At 41.0% G+C, this 15,722-nt stretch overlaps 1 protein-coding gene across 1 annotated transcript in view; it reads right to left on the minus strand.

Annotated features, from left to right (window-relative positions):
* utrn (utrophin) overlaps positions 1–15,722 on the minus strand; it is a 346,120-nt gene that overhangs the window by 286,872 nt on the left and 43,526 nt on the right. The window contains 3 exon segments of the mRNA XM_056448819.1: positions 876–1,057; positions 4,089–4,298; positions 12,172–12,323. Coding sequence (XP_056304794.1) covers positions 876–1,057; positions 4,089–4,298; positions 12,172–12,323 — 544 coding nt within the window.

The raw sequence follows: 15,722 nt of genomic DNA on the forward strand, positions 1-15,722 counted from the left end.
ATAATGACATGGATATGACCTAATTGTACTTGATTTTCGGATCATGCTTCGGTGCAGCGTTTTGAAACACTTGCACTTCGGGATCTTGATACTGTGTCGAAACGTCAGTTTCACATCAGCCATCCCTAGATGAAACACCAGTGTGGACGTGGATTGTTTTCCTTCTAAAATGCCATGTTAAAACTAAGACGTATTAGTGTAAACGGGGTGTAAGTGTGTGTTTTTCGCGAGAGGGTTTGCGACGGGGGGCAGAGCGGAGGATCGCCATGCCAGCTCAGCATCATGATGTCTATCGGCCATCGGCGATGGATGATGGCATCGTCTATCGGCCCAACCCTAACCACTAGTCCCTCCTGCATCTTTAAAAGTCCCCGTAGTCATCTTGACAACTTTAATCAGCACATAAACAGTGGGCAAAACACTCGCAACCATTAGAAAACCATTAAAAAGAGACGCCTCTCACTAAATACGATAAAAATAACTATAAAAATAAGCGGTGGCTCAGTGGTTAGCGCTGTAGCCTCACAGCAAGAAGGTCGCTGGTTTGAATCCCAGCTGGGTCAGTTGCCATTTCTGTGTGGAGTTTGCATGTTCTTCCCGTGTCCAAACGCATGCGCTATAGGTAATTGATGAACTAAACTGGCCGTAGTGAATGAGTGTGTGTGTGTGTGAATGAGTGTATATGGGTGTTTCCCAGTACAGGGTTGCAGCTGGAGAAGAATCCACTGTGTAAAACAAAATGCTGGAATAGTTGGTGGTTCACTCTACTGTGGCAACCCCTGACGAATAAAGGGACTGAGCCGGAGAAATACATCACACCTGTGAGGAGTCCTCGTAAACCACCAATACTAACATGAGTGTGTGTGTGTGTGTACCTGGACTGTCGGTCCATGCTGGCGACGCGCAGGTTCTCCCAGCGCGAGTTGAGCAGTGTCATCTGTTCCCGGATCTCCTCCTCTTCTTCTTCACTCAGGTTTCCTTGAGCGATCAGCTGGTTTCCCGCCTGCAGGACGTTTCCCACACTGCTCTGGTGCGCCGTCAGCTCCATCATGAACGCCTGAGCACGAGAGAGAACACACTTACACTTACAGGCACACCACTGACCATCACCTAACCCTCCTGTTGACTTACAGGTCCAAGATTACGAGCATTATTTTAACAGCAGAAATAAAATCCTAAGCAATGTTCTCTTTTTTAATCTTAAAGTTTGGTGACTTTCTCTAAAAGCAAGAAGGTCGCTGGTTTGAGTCTCGGCTGGGTCAGTTGGCATTTTTGTGTGGGGTTTGCATGTTCTCCCCGTGTTGGTGTGGGTTTCCTCCGGGTGCTCCGGTTTCACCCACAGTCCAAACACATGTGGTACAGGTGAATTGGGTAGGCTAAATTGTCCGTAGTGCATGAGTGTGAATGGTTGTGTATGGGTGTTTCCCAGTGATGGGTTGCAGCTAGAAGGGCATCTGCTGCGTAAAACATATGCTGGATAAGTTGGCGGTTCATTCCGCTGTGGCGACCCCGGATTAATAAAGGAACTAGGCTGAAAAAAGTTAGAAAAAATGCAGTTATGTCTGTTTAATTGAAATCTGTCTGAGTTTATTTCTTTGTTTAGTGGTCATGTAGCAGTCATCTGGGATAGTATCCGCCTCTGAATGTTTATTGCAAGACAGTTATTTCTGTGTTGTGTTTGCTGTCACTTTCATGCCAAAACAAGTGTGTGAAAGTGTGAGTGTAGACACAAACCGGCTGATGCGTTCACTGGTCAGAGGATACGCACAGCTTCAGAGCATTTGCCTTGCTTTTGTTTCTGCATCGGTGCCTCATATTAGCGCTCACTTTCTGACAGGAATGTAAACCTCTCCCTCTCTCTCTCTTTATGTGTGAGCGCCTGGTTCTGCTGTCTGTCAAAGGTCTCTTTGCCTCAAAAATTCCTCACATTCCTGGCGTGTTCAGAGCATGTTCTCTGAGAACACGACCACATTAAAATCTACAGTCCACGCTAACAACATCTACAGGCTACGCTAACATCTATAACGTCACACTAATAACATCTACATGCTAAAAACATCTACAGTGTATGAAAACATCTATACCCTACACTAATAACATCTACAGGCCATTCTACCACCTAGAAACTGAAAAAAACAACTACAGTACATGCTAAAAACAACTACAGGCTACGCTAACATCTATACTCACACTAACAACATCTACAGGCCATGCTAATATCTATACGCCACACCAACATCACCTACAGGTCATGCTAGTATCTGTACATCACACTAATAACCGGCCACAATAACAACATCTACAGGCTACGCTAATAACATTTACAAGTTACACTAACAAAATCTACCGGCCAGACTAATAACATCCACAGGCCATTACAACAACTACAGGCCAAAATAAAATCTTAAGGCCAAGCTAAAAACATCTACAGCCCATGCTAACATATTACTAACATATATGTGGCTAACATATATTACGCCACACTAACAAGATCTACAGGCTATGCTAACATATATATATATACACACACTAACAACATCTACAGGCTATGCTAACATATATACCCACACTAACAACATCTACAGGCTATGCTAACATACATACCCACAGTAACAACATCTACAGGCTATGCTAACATATATACCCACAGTTACAACATCTACAGGCTACGCTAACATCTATACGCCACACTAACAACATCTACAGCCTAACATCTATACGCCACACTAACAACATCTACAGGCTATGCTAACATATTTACCCACACTAACAACATCTACAGGCTATGCTAACATATTTACCCACACTAACAACATCTACAGGCTATGCTAACATATTTACCCACACTAACAACATCTACAGGCTATGCTAACATATTTACCCACACTAACAACATCTACAGGCTATGCTAACATATATACCCACAGTAACAACATCTACAGGCTACGCTAACATCTATACCCCACACTAACAACATCTACAGGTCATACTAATGACATCTACAGTCCACCCTGCTGAAAAAAACAGCTTAACCCAGCCTAAGCTGGTTGGCTGGTTTTAGCTGGTCTACCAGCCTGGTTTTAGAGGGGTTTTGGCCATTTCCTGTCTGGTCTTGAACTGATCCTTGTGTGTCAAATAAGGAAGACATACAAAATGTGCAGGACGGGGAGCCCAAAGACCGGACTCTTAGCAGTCAGGCTGGAAAATGACCAGCTAAAACCACCTTGACCAGCCTGGTTTAAGCTGGACATAGCTAGTTTTGGCTGGTTAGGCTGGTCAAGCTGGTTTTAGCTGGTCATCTTCCAGCCTGACCAGCTAATACTAGGCTGGAAATAGCTGGAAACCAGCCTGGAAATGGTCAAAACCCCCTCTAAAACCAGGCTGGTCAACCAGCTAGAACCAGCTAACCAGCATAGACTGGTTTAAGCTGTTTTTTTCAGCAGGGTAGGTACTGCATTTGAATTTAAACGCACTACTCGGCCATTAGAAAAGTACGCTCTATACAGTATGAATGTAAAAAGTATGAATGGAATTCGGACGTACTACATCCGCCATTTTGTCATGGTCACGTGACCCACCCATGTCAGTTGCATCGCTTCATTCCCATTCATGAATTCTCTCGCAGGGCATCATGGGATAGCGCAGCGTGCATGGGATGAATGAATCTCATTACTACTTCAGAATCTTGCCGGAAGAAGCAAGTCATCCGGGTGCTTCTCGCATACTGATTTTAGCGTACTGTGTAGTATGGAAGTATGCGGTTTCGGACGCAGCCTTAGTTTGATTCGGATGTTTAGAAATGAAGCTAAAGAGATGGCTGTTGTTTATTTTTTGGTGATTCCTAATATGAGATTTAATAGTAAGCTTGGCAAGCAATTTTGGAGAATTTGATGATTCCCCATTCAAACAGAATGCCCAAAAGGTGTTTCAAAGATGGCCGCCGAGTGAAATGCCTTGCCTTAAAGAGACTTTGTGTAAAATGCTGTAGTAATGTTTGTTTGCCTGTGAACTCTACTGAAAAACTAGCCTAGGCTGGTTTAAGCTGGTTTTTTCAGTAGGGAAATGCTGTGTTTGCAGGTCTAGTGTACCTCATGCGTGTGGAACTGGTCCTTGACCTCCTCCACGTCTTCAGAAACGTCCTCCTGCATGTGCAGCGTGTCTTCAGCCGACAGCAGCCAGGTCAGCACCTCCTCCAGAGTGATCTGATACGAGTCCAGATTCACCTCCATCTGCAGCTCCGTCAGTGTGCTGCTGCGCGTGCTGCTGCTGCGGTCCACCTCCACCTCACCCGCAAACCCCTGCACACAAACAACACCTATGAGCCCACAGGACCGATGAACACGTATCCTGCTTTTTTATACGCTTCATGATGCTTCAAGAGATATGTAAGGTTAGTGGAGTTACGAATGTATAAAATCAACATTCCAATATAATATTAGCTTCCAATGCTACAATATAGCATATACCGATGAAGAAAACTGATGCATCTTACATGACAAACTACACACGAGGTGATGGCACATCCTCACTTCCCTACAGGTAATAATTAATAGTAATCATAATAATTCCTGACATTTATACAGGTCTTTTCTGGACAGCTTTTTTTTTGGGGTGGGGGGATGGGGGGGATCGCTTTTACACATTTTTTTGGGGGGGGGTCTCCTCATCCACCACCAGTGTGCAGCATCCACCTGGATGACGCAACAGCAGCCATATTACACCAGCCTGCACACCACACACCAGCTGATTGGTGGAGAGGAGACAGAGTGATGATATGGGAATGGTTAGGAGGTCATGATGGACAGAGGGCAAATTTGGGTTAAGCCCCTACTCTTTTTTTAAAGGACACCCTGGGATCTTTAATGACCACAGAGAGTCAGGACCTCAGTTTAACGTCTCATCCGAAAGATGGCGCTCACTGACAGTATAGAGTCCCCATCATTATACTGGGGCGTTAGGACCCACACAGACCGCAGGTTGAGCGCCTCCTGCTGGCTTCACTAACACCACTTCCAACATCAACCCAGCTTTTCCCATGTGGTTTCCCCTCCAGCTGCTGACCAGCCTCAGCCATGCTTAGCTTCAGTGGGCGACCATGTCAGAGTTGCAGAGAGCTAACTGCCGGCTAGTAAGGTACTGCTAACTAACAAGGTGACAGCGCCAAATACTGACTTGCCATACACAATACAGCACTTTTTTACTGGGTCTGTAAATGGTTTTGAAAACATTCTGACATCTGGGGATGCCCAAAAAAGAGGCCATGCTCTGTCATTAAACAGTGTTTCCTTTTTGTGGACTTAAATAAATTAAAATGGGTGTGTGTGTGTGTGGCGCATCTTGCAATAGCAGCATTAGCGAATCTCAGTGAATTACTAAGTCTCAATATCCAGATTGAGACTCACCACAAAGTTGGGAAAGAATTATGAGGCGGGAAAAGTGCTAATGTCTTAAAAAATGACTCTTCGTTTTCATTCCTTTGTTTATTGTTGTTGTTATTTTGGTCTAAATATTGACCTCGTGTTTACTGAGACTCCCTCGAGCATTTGTTGTGAGACGCTTTACTAGGCTGCAGTGGAAAATACCTTAAAAGCTGATTCATGAACTATTCTTGACTATTCGTGAACACACACACACACACACACACACACACACACACACGCACACAGAATAATGCCTTATGGGAAACTCCTGCACTGAAGTTGATGGGTCTAACTCTCAATGGCAGACGAGACTGTAATGAGCATGTGTTTTCAGCTGACTGAAACACACACCGTCTTCATTTCCCACGCCTTTAAAAGCTGACAGCGGCCTACATTCCTCACGCCCATGACACAATGATAACAGCGAAACACTAGCGAAGCTGTGATTGTGTGAGAGCTGCAAAAAAGGTGACTTTATCAGGCATAATCAGTGTTACTTCTGAAAGTAATGCATTATAATATTGAGTAACTAGTTACGATAATTAGTTACGTTTTATAATAATGCGTTAAGTATACAATCAATACCTCTTATACTGATAAGTTAAAATATATAGAGAGAACATACGAATCGAGGGTGAAAGTAAAAACTCGCCAAAGAAGGCGGAGCTCCCTGGACACACCCACTGATAACATAAACACAACGATCCAATGGCTGCTCAAAGGTGCAATCCTCCCAAAAGTTTGCTTTGATTAGCAAGTTCGATCTGCTGAATCACATTCAAAAAGAACTTTGTTTTGCCTGGATTTTCTTCAAAACGACGTCATTTGAGGTTTTTTTCGATTTCGTTTAAAGTATACCGAGCCTTTATTACACGGCTGTCTAGAATACTCGCTTCTGATTGGTCAGTCGTGACAATCCAAGGAACGTTATTCCCAGATAACAACTGCTAAATAACATTGTGTCAATTTTTACGCGACATCGCAGCAGAACAACAGCATTAACTCCAATGATAAAGATAACCTCAGGTACTGATTATGGGCTTTATTCAGTGTTAAATGCTACCATGTGAGTTTAAACACCATTTTACATGACATGTATTGCCATAATACTGAATACAGCAGCAGATAGTTCACCTCAGATCTTGAAAATAAAATAACTAGCAGACGAATTGAAAATGAAAGTCAGTGACTCAGCGCAAATCAACAAAATCAGTAAGCTTGTGTACTTAAAATGATGTTAAATTAGTTTAATAAGCATTAATTAGATTATAACCTTTACTATTTCTATGGAAGTGCAGTGGCTGATATTTAAATGAATGGCTATAGTGTTTTAAATGTTGCTGTGGTGCTGCATTGCGTTTTGTGCAGACAGACATATGGTTTGTCAGTGGAATCTTGTCCTGTGGAGTATATTTAAGACATGGTGTAACGCAGGCTCATAGGGGAACTTTTAATCGTCTTAACTATCATTAAATACGTCCACATCAATATATTTACTCCCACACTAATATGTCACGTCTTTAAAAAATGACTTTTTAAAACCCAAAACACACAGATCACAGCTCAAGGAAGATAACAGGTGTAATCGTGCGAGTTGAGCTGAGAGAAGCAGGTTAGTCTTCGTTGTGTCAAATCTATTGTGCTGTACAATAAAAGAGTCACAGAGTCGGGTAATGAATCCGCATCTGACATTGGGGAGCCGAACGGCACCACACCCAAGAACAGAGCAAAAATAATATTGAAGAGGGATGAAAAGAGTAACACAACACCATAACAATGGTCAAACTGATCATTCTGCTCTGTCCGTAAGGCAGCACTGCCTTAGGGAGCCTGATATGAACTTTACACCAGATCATGACAGAAACACAGGGTTACCATGGTAACCAGATGTAAATAATAATAATAATAATAATAATAATAATAAAATGTATAACTATAGTACATGCCATTATCGTTGTTTGTGTTAAAAATCTAGGTCTCTGCATAATAGAAATATGCTTATATTTACTTGATGCAAGAGCATGTATATTACCTGTATATTGCATGTATATTATATAACCATGGTCCAATAGATGAGACAATACTTATTTTCCATAGTACAAGTTCATAAACATTCCATGAAATCATATGCAAAACAAATGCAAGCATTAAAGTCAATTTGCTGGTGTTAATATGGGACGAAGGGCAGATAATGACATCCATTTGACAGACAGCAAATGTTATATGTATTTTTTTAAAACGTCCTGGTATTTAATAGTATCTAAAGTACTAAATAAATTAAATAAAAGCTAGTCACTGTCATTTCAGATGTCTAAATTAATGTATAGTCACAGTAGCGTATCTATAGAATAAAAATATATGGTATTGCCACTGTACACATAATACCATCAAGGTGGATTTGAAAACATAGCAGCAGATACAGAACACATGGTTTTGATAGGACACATATAAAAAACTGGTACTTTTTTGGAAATGGTGTAAGAAAAAACATGACATTATCACATCCAGCATATCCACCCCAACAAACATGATCATAGGTGTCAAAAACATGGAAATACCATGGTATCTATACCAGAAAAATGTGTTTAATGCTGTAATTTTAGGACTAAATACGTCCCCTGTAAGTGCATGTGTGGCACATTACATATTTACATACATATACAAACTTAATCACATTATATCAGCGACATAGTAAAGTATAGTGATATCATTTACTCTTTTAAATGGCATTTACTCTTAAAAGTGTCTTAAATTTAACCTTAAATGTGTCATTTATCATCTTAAATGTATTTATTTATAAATTAATTTTATATTTCATAGTAAATGGTGGTAATCTCCATGCATTTTGTCTTCTTTCATTGCTTAATCAAAGGCAGAGATTAAAAAAGACAGTCAGAACACACTTCAGAGAATAATTAAATAAATAATATATATATATAATGTAATACTAAATGTATTATTATTACTTATTTAGTAAGATAAATTATTATAAAAGCAACACAACTGCATTTTAAAACACTCTAAATCGAAGTACTTCTCAAACCCAGACTAGTTTAGCATTTTACAGGTTTTCCAAAAACGGTCCACGAGCTCTGGCACTGAAAGGACATTTCTTCTCTATTAACAGTAGCAACTGCGTCCTCAAACAAGGCTTTGTTTCTTCAACACGAGCCCTGATATCTGGAGGAAAAGGTCATGTGATGAAAATATTCCCATCTCAATCCCACGCAGAGCTGCACGTTCTGATCGGGCAGAGCTGGAACAGGCAGCGCTCAAATATTTGTGGTCTGACAAATGCAGAAGAACCACCCAAACGGCCCACAGCAGATTCCTGCATCACCAGCAACGCTGACGGCCAGCAGGGATATAACTTTTGTCTTTTGTGCATCCAGAATGTGTCTGTGAAGTTTCAGCTAGAAAATACTCATTAAATGATGTATTAAACCCTGCTGAAAATGTACATTTTTGGGTCTTGTAAGGAATTGTAGCTGTTTTGTGCACGTATTGATAAATGCAAACGAGCTTGTTCTTCCTGCCCACTCAAAGTAGGTTAGCTGATAAACCTGTCTGACTTTATGCTAGGGATAAAGTACATCCAGGAGATTGTTATCACAGAATAAAGACAGTAAAGTCTAGATTGGATACGCGGCCGGATGGAAGTGCAATATGTACATCAATTATAGCAGCATTTTTTATGACACTGTATAACAATAATTAATATTTTCACAGTACTGTGAGGGTTGGGTATAGGGTTGGGGTGGGGGTAGGCAGTAAAAAATACAGTTTATTGGGTAATTTAATATATAGCATAAATAATACTCAATACAGCTACTGTTTTTACCTTACTGTAATGGTTGGGTTTAGGGTTGGGGTAGGGGTAGACGTAAATAAAATACAACAAATGAGAAATTTAATAAATAATATAAATAATTCTTGTTCACTTCCGGCCGCAACCATATGCAATCTAGCAGCAACCAATAAAGCTGATGGAGTATACACTAACCTGCGCATTATTCAGACACTAGATGGAGACAAACAGTCAGAAACACAACAGAGACTAAAACAGCTGATGGAGTATACACTAACCTTTGCATTATTCAGACACTAGATGGAGACAAACAGTCAGAAACACAACAGAGACTAAAACAGCTGATGGAGTATACACTAACCTGCACATTATTCAGACACTAGATGGAGACAAACAGTCTAAAACACAACAGAGACTAAAACAGCTGATGGAGTATACACTAACCTGCACATTATTCAGACACTAGATGGAGACAAACAGTCAGAAACACAACAGAGACTAAAACAGCTGATGGAGTATACACTAACCTGCGCATTATTCAGACACTAGATGGAGACAAACAGTCAAAAACACAAAGCTGACAGAAACTAAAACAGCTGATGGAGTATACACTAACCTGTGCATTATTCAGACACTAGATGGAGACAAAGAGTCAAAAACACAACAGAGACTAAAACAGCTGATGGAGTATACACTAACCTGCGCATTATTCAGACACTAGATGGAGACAAACAGTCAAAAACACAACAGAGACTAAAACAGCTGATGGAGTATACACTAACCTGCGCATTATTCAGACACTAGATGGAGACAAACAGTCAAAAACACAACAGAGACTAAAACAGCTGATGGAGTATACACTAACCTGCGCATTATTCAGACACTAGATGGAGACAAACAGTCAAAACACAACAGAGACTAAAACAGCTGATGGAGTATACACTAACCTGCGCATTATTCAGACATTAGATGGAGACAAACAGTCAAAAACACAACAGAGACTAAAACAGCTGATGGAGTATACACTAACCTGTGCATTATTCAGACACTAGATGGAGACAAACAGTCAAAAACACAACAGAAACTAAAACAGCTGATGGAGTATACACTAACCTACGCATTATTCAGACACTAGATGGAGACAAACAGTCAAAAACACAACAGAAACTAAAACAGCTGATGGAGTATACACTAACCTGTGCATTATTCAGACACTAGATGGAGACAAACAGTCAAAAACACAACAGAGACTAAAACAGCTGATGGAGTATACACTAACCTGTGCATTATTCAGACACTAGATGGAGACAAACAGTCAAAAACACAACAGAAACTAAAACAGCTGATGGAGTATACACTAACCTACGCATTATTCAGACACTAGATGGAGACAAACAGTCAAAAACACAACAGAAACTAAAACAGCTGATGGAGTATACACTAACCTGCGCATTATTCAGACACTAGATGGAGACAAACAGTCCAAAACACAACAGAGACTAAAACAGCTGATGGAGTATACACTAACCTGCGCATTATTCAGACACTAGATGGAGACAAACAGTCAAAAACACAACCGAGACTAAAACAGCTGATGGAGTATACACTAACCAGAGCATTATTCAGACACTAGATGTCGCCAAACAGTCGAAACAGTTAAGCGGTCAATATTGTGCATGTTCAGAATATCAGCAGATGTCTACTAAAAATGCAATACATGTTGTGGAAGACTGTGAATATAATCACGGTTTAAAGGGATAGTTCACCAAAAAAATAAACAGTAACCCTCTATTTACTCTCCCTCAAGTGGTTCCAAAAAGTTTCTTTCTTCAGTTTTACGCAAATGAAGATATTTTGAAGAATGCTGAAAACCTGTAACTATTGACTTCCATAGTAGGAAAAACAAATACTATGGCAGTCAATGGTTACACGTCTTCAGCTTTTTTCAAATCATCTTCTTTTGTGTTCAACAGGATAAGAATGTCAGACAGGTTTGGAACAAACGAAGGAGTGAGTAGATGATGACAGAAATGTCCTTTTTGGGTGCACTGTCCCTTTAAGCGTGATGTTTTAAATGAAAGCAATCAATCATGATTCACTGTAATGATCTGCAGTCGATCCAGTCTGAGAAGCAGCTCATTAGCTCATTAAAGCATTAAAGGTTAATTACTGTGACCTGTCAGACATGTTTTACCGCTGTTTCATGAACAGGAGCGGCTATATTTGACATTTTTAGCTGAGAGAAAGCACCAGAATCAAACTTATATTACTGTGATGTGTATTAATGAGCAAAACTACACTGCAAATAAAGATTTTCTGAAGAGTTTTTATCTTGTTTTTAGTCCAAATATTTAAATATTCTTAAATTAAGAAGCATTTTCTACACAAGCAAGAAATATTGTCTTATTTTCAGAAATAATGAGTCAAAATTAAACCAGAATCTAATTAAAATCACTGTGACGTGTATTTTTTAGTCTAAATAACAAAATATTCTTAAATCAAGAAGTGTTTTGAGAAATAATGAGTCAAAATCAAACAAAAATTTAAGTAAAATCACTGTGATACAGGGGCGTAGCAAACGGGGGGCGGGGGGGATACGTCCCCCTTACTTTTAGAGACAGACCATTTAGAAACAGGTGATAATTATATGAACATATGATCTCCTACAGCCGTCCACTTTTAAAATGTCCACTACGCCCCTGCTGTGATGAGTATTAAAGAGCAAAACTACACTGCAAAAATCACTTTCTTGGAGGTTTTTGACATGTTTTTAGTCCAAATATCTAAAACATTATTAAAATTAGAAAGAATTTTCTAGACATATTCTAGACAGAATTTTCATTTTTCACACAGAGCCTATGAGGTTTTCTATTTTGCTTTCCCTTGATAATACACACACACTCAAACTCACTCTCTCTCATGCACACTCTCACACACACTCACCGCGTGTCCCTCATCAGCCTCCACCTTGTAGCGTCGGGGCAGCGTCTCCACCTCTCTGATGTCATCCATGGTGATGTCATTGGGTAAGACGGCGAACAGTGAGGTCACGTACATGATGATGGACTTCTTATCCGGCAGCTGCACCGCCACATCTGAAAACACAGAGAGCGTCAGTCTCTATGTGTGTGTGCGTACTTGTTTATATGGTTTATGAGGACTCTCCACAGGCCTCATGCATCTTATACTGTAGCCTCACCACACCACTTCCAAGTGTTTTGAATAATGAGGACAAAAGGAATGAGCTCGTAAACCAGCTTAATAGAGTACTACTACTGTAACATCTACTCATGACAGAGCGACGACAAGCATCAGTGTGTGTTTGTGTGTGAGTATGCGAATATGCATGTGATTGTGTGTGAGTTACATAGTTATACTTGTATAAAAAGTAAGGTTTACAAGGACGCTCCATAGGCGTAATGCATTTTGCAAGTGTTTGAATTGTGAGGACACTGTGCATGTCCTTGTAAACCGGCTTAATAGAGTAGAGTACAACTAGGTCATACCCATGTCACTACACAATTCCATGTCCTTGTAAACCGGCTTAATAAAGTAGAGTACAACTAGGTCATACCCATGTCACTATACAATTCCATGTCCTTGTAAACCGGCTTAATAGAGTAGAGTACAACTAGGTCATACCCATGTCACTATACAATTCCATGTCCTTGTAAACCGGCTTAATAAAGTAGAGTACAACTAGGTCATACCCATGTCACTACACAATTCCATGTCCTTGTAAACCGGCTTAATAGAGTAGAGTACAACTAGGTCATACCCATGTCACTATACAATTCCATGTCCTTGTAAACCGGCTTAATAAAGTAGAGTACAACTAGGTCATACCCATGTCACTATACAATTCCATGTCCTTGTAAACCGGCTTAATAGAGTAGAGTACAACTAGGTCATACCCATGTCACTATACAATTCCATGTCCTTGTAAACCGGCTTAATAAAGTAGAGTACAACTAGGTCATACCCATGTCACTATACAATTCCATGTCCTTGTAAACCGGCTTAATAGAGTAGAGTACAACTAGGTCATACCCATGTCACTATACAATTCCATGTCCTTGTAAACCGGCTTAATAAAGTAGAGTACAACTAGGTCATACCCATGTCACTATACAATTCCATGTCCTTGTAAACCGGCTTAATAGAGTAGAGTACAACTAGGTCATACCCATGTCACTATCCGATCCCATGTCCTCGTAAACCACATAAACAAGTATGTGTGTTTGTGTGTGTGTGTGTGCCAGAGGTGTGGACTCGAGTCATGTGACTTGGTCTCGAGTCAGACTCGAGTCATGAATTTGATGACTTTAGACTCGACTTGACGAAATATAAATAGACTTGCGACTCGACATGGACTTGCGCCTGTTGACTTGTAAAGACTTGCTACTTCCCATAAAAAGCCCACAGATAAAAAGCATGTTGACACGAACCGCTCTCTCGCTCTCTGTTTATGCATCTGTGTGACAGAGAGCATGCGCATTCGGCACGACATCCAATCAAAGCACCGTAGATTGTTTCGATCCGACAGCGTCCTACGTGACTACTACGAGGCGTTGGAGTGGACAAAAGTCAAGCGAACGCAGAGAGATCGAGCCAATACTCGCGCACCAATACTCTCATCTCTCTCGCGTCCATTCGCTCTCTCTCGCCGTGTACATTCGGTCTCTCGCCGCGCCTACATTCGGTCGAGACTTGAGGGCTATGAATTGAGACTTGTGACTTGCCAAACAATGACTTTGTCCCACCTCTGGAGTATACTGGATTCTATGGTTTACAAGGACAGAAATTGGCATGATGACATGGGTATACCCTGGTCGAACTCTATTAAGGCCCTGTCCTCATGGGTATTTGGGCATTTTGAAACTAAAGATTCGCCGTGTCAGGTGACTGAAACCGAAACTTTCTGTAAACTCCGGCCAGAGTGATGCTTTTCCCAAAACTCCAGGTACAGAGTGGTCATGTGAACACTACATGCTTTCGACCACATGATGTCATCGTGTGCCGTTTTCTCCTCTCTTATTGGCCAACACTGCTGGGGTCACCAAACAAAAAAGTCGTAACTGAGGCATATTACGCACATTCGTGGAAAATACCTCACATACTCCTCATCGTTCATGCTGCGGGACGGTCATCCGCCTCTGTTCTTAAGTTTGCATTGACTTGCATTCAACGTACTCACACAAATAGTTAATTCTGCGTTTGTTGTGAACCCTGCATAAAAGAGCTTATCGCCACCTGCTGGTTCGGAGTGCTCCTAACATGCACATTACAGTACGTTTGTGCATTTTTTGATTTTTTACACAAACTAAGGCGGTAAAATCTCAGTTTTTAAAATACCTGTGTACATGTGGACATGGCCTAAGGTGGTTTACGAGGACATGATGGTTAAAATGGTTTAAAATCATGAATAATATTGTCTTTTTACATTCTAAATATGCCACAGGCTTACTGTGAGGGTTAGGCTTAGACGTGAGGCAAAATAAAAGGCATTTTTTAAAACTGTATAATGTACACTCACTGGCCACTTTATTAGGTACACCTTACTAGTACCGGGTTGGACCCCCTTTTGTCTTCAGAACTTCCTTAATCCTTCATGGCATAGATTCAACAAGGTACTGGAAATATTCACATCCACAAGGTTGGACGTGTTGTGTGTTCAGAGATGCTCTTCTGCAGACCTCGGTTGTAACGAGTGCTTATTTGAGTTACTGTTGCCTTTCTATCAGCTGGAACCAGTCTGGCCATTCTCCTCTGACCTCTGGCATCAACAAGGCATTTGCGCCCACAGAACTGCCGCTCACTGGATATTTCCTCTTTGTCGGACCGTTCTCTGTAAACCCTAGAGATGGTTGTGCGTGAAAATCCCAGTAGATCTGCAGTTTCTGAAATACTCAGACCAGCCCGTCTGGCACCAACAACCACATTCAAAGTCACTTAAATCCCCTTTCTTCTCCATTCTGATGCTCGCTTTAAACTGCAGCAGATCATCTTGACCATGTCTACATGCTCAAATGCATTGAGTTGCTGCCATGTGATTGGCTGATTAGAAATTTGCGTTGACGAGCGGTTAGACAGGTGTACCTAATAAAGTGACCGGTGAGTTAACATAACGCCTATAGAGTCCTCATAAACCAGTAATTCCAATGTGTGTGTGGTTTTGTGTGTATGGAGCTGCTCTACAAGGCCCCTCTGATTAGTTATGGCTCAAGTGAACTTGTGTTCAGGAAAAGCCACGTAATCCAATCAAGTCCAGATGATTAGTCTCAGGATCTGTGCTCTGGAATGTGCTGGACTCCAGTTTGTTGACTGCCATTGTTTTCACTGGTTGGCCTCTGATTGGCTGCTTCAGGCGTAAATGGCAAACTATGAGCAGATCTCCACTCAACACCAGCGCTGAAGCTGAAGATGATGTTCTTCACAGACTCCGGAGATCACAACATTAATAGAAATACAGGGGAAAATGTGATATGGCTGAG

The sequence above is a fragment of the Danio aesculapii genome, chromosome 23 (assembly GCF_903798145.1).
Source record: "Danio aesculapii chromosome 23, fDanAes4.1, whole genome shotgun sequence".
NCBI classification, from domain to species: Eukaryota; Metazoa; Chordata; class Actinopteri; order Cypriniformes; family Danionidae; genus Danio; species Danio aesculapii.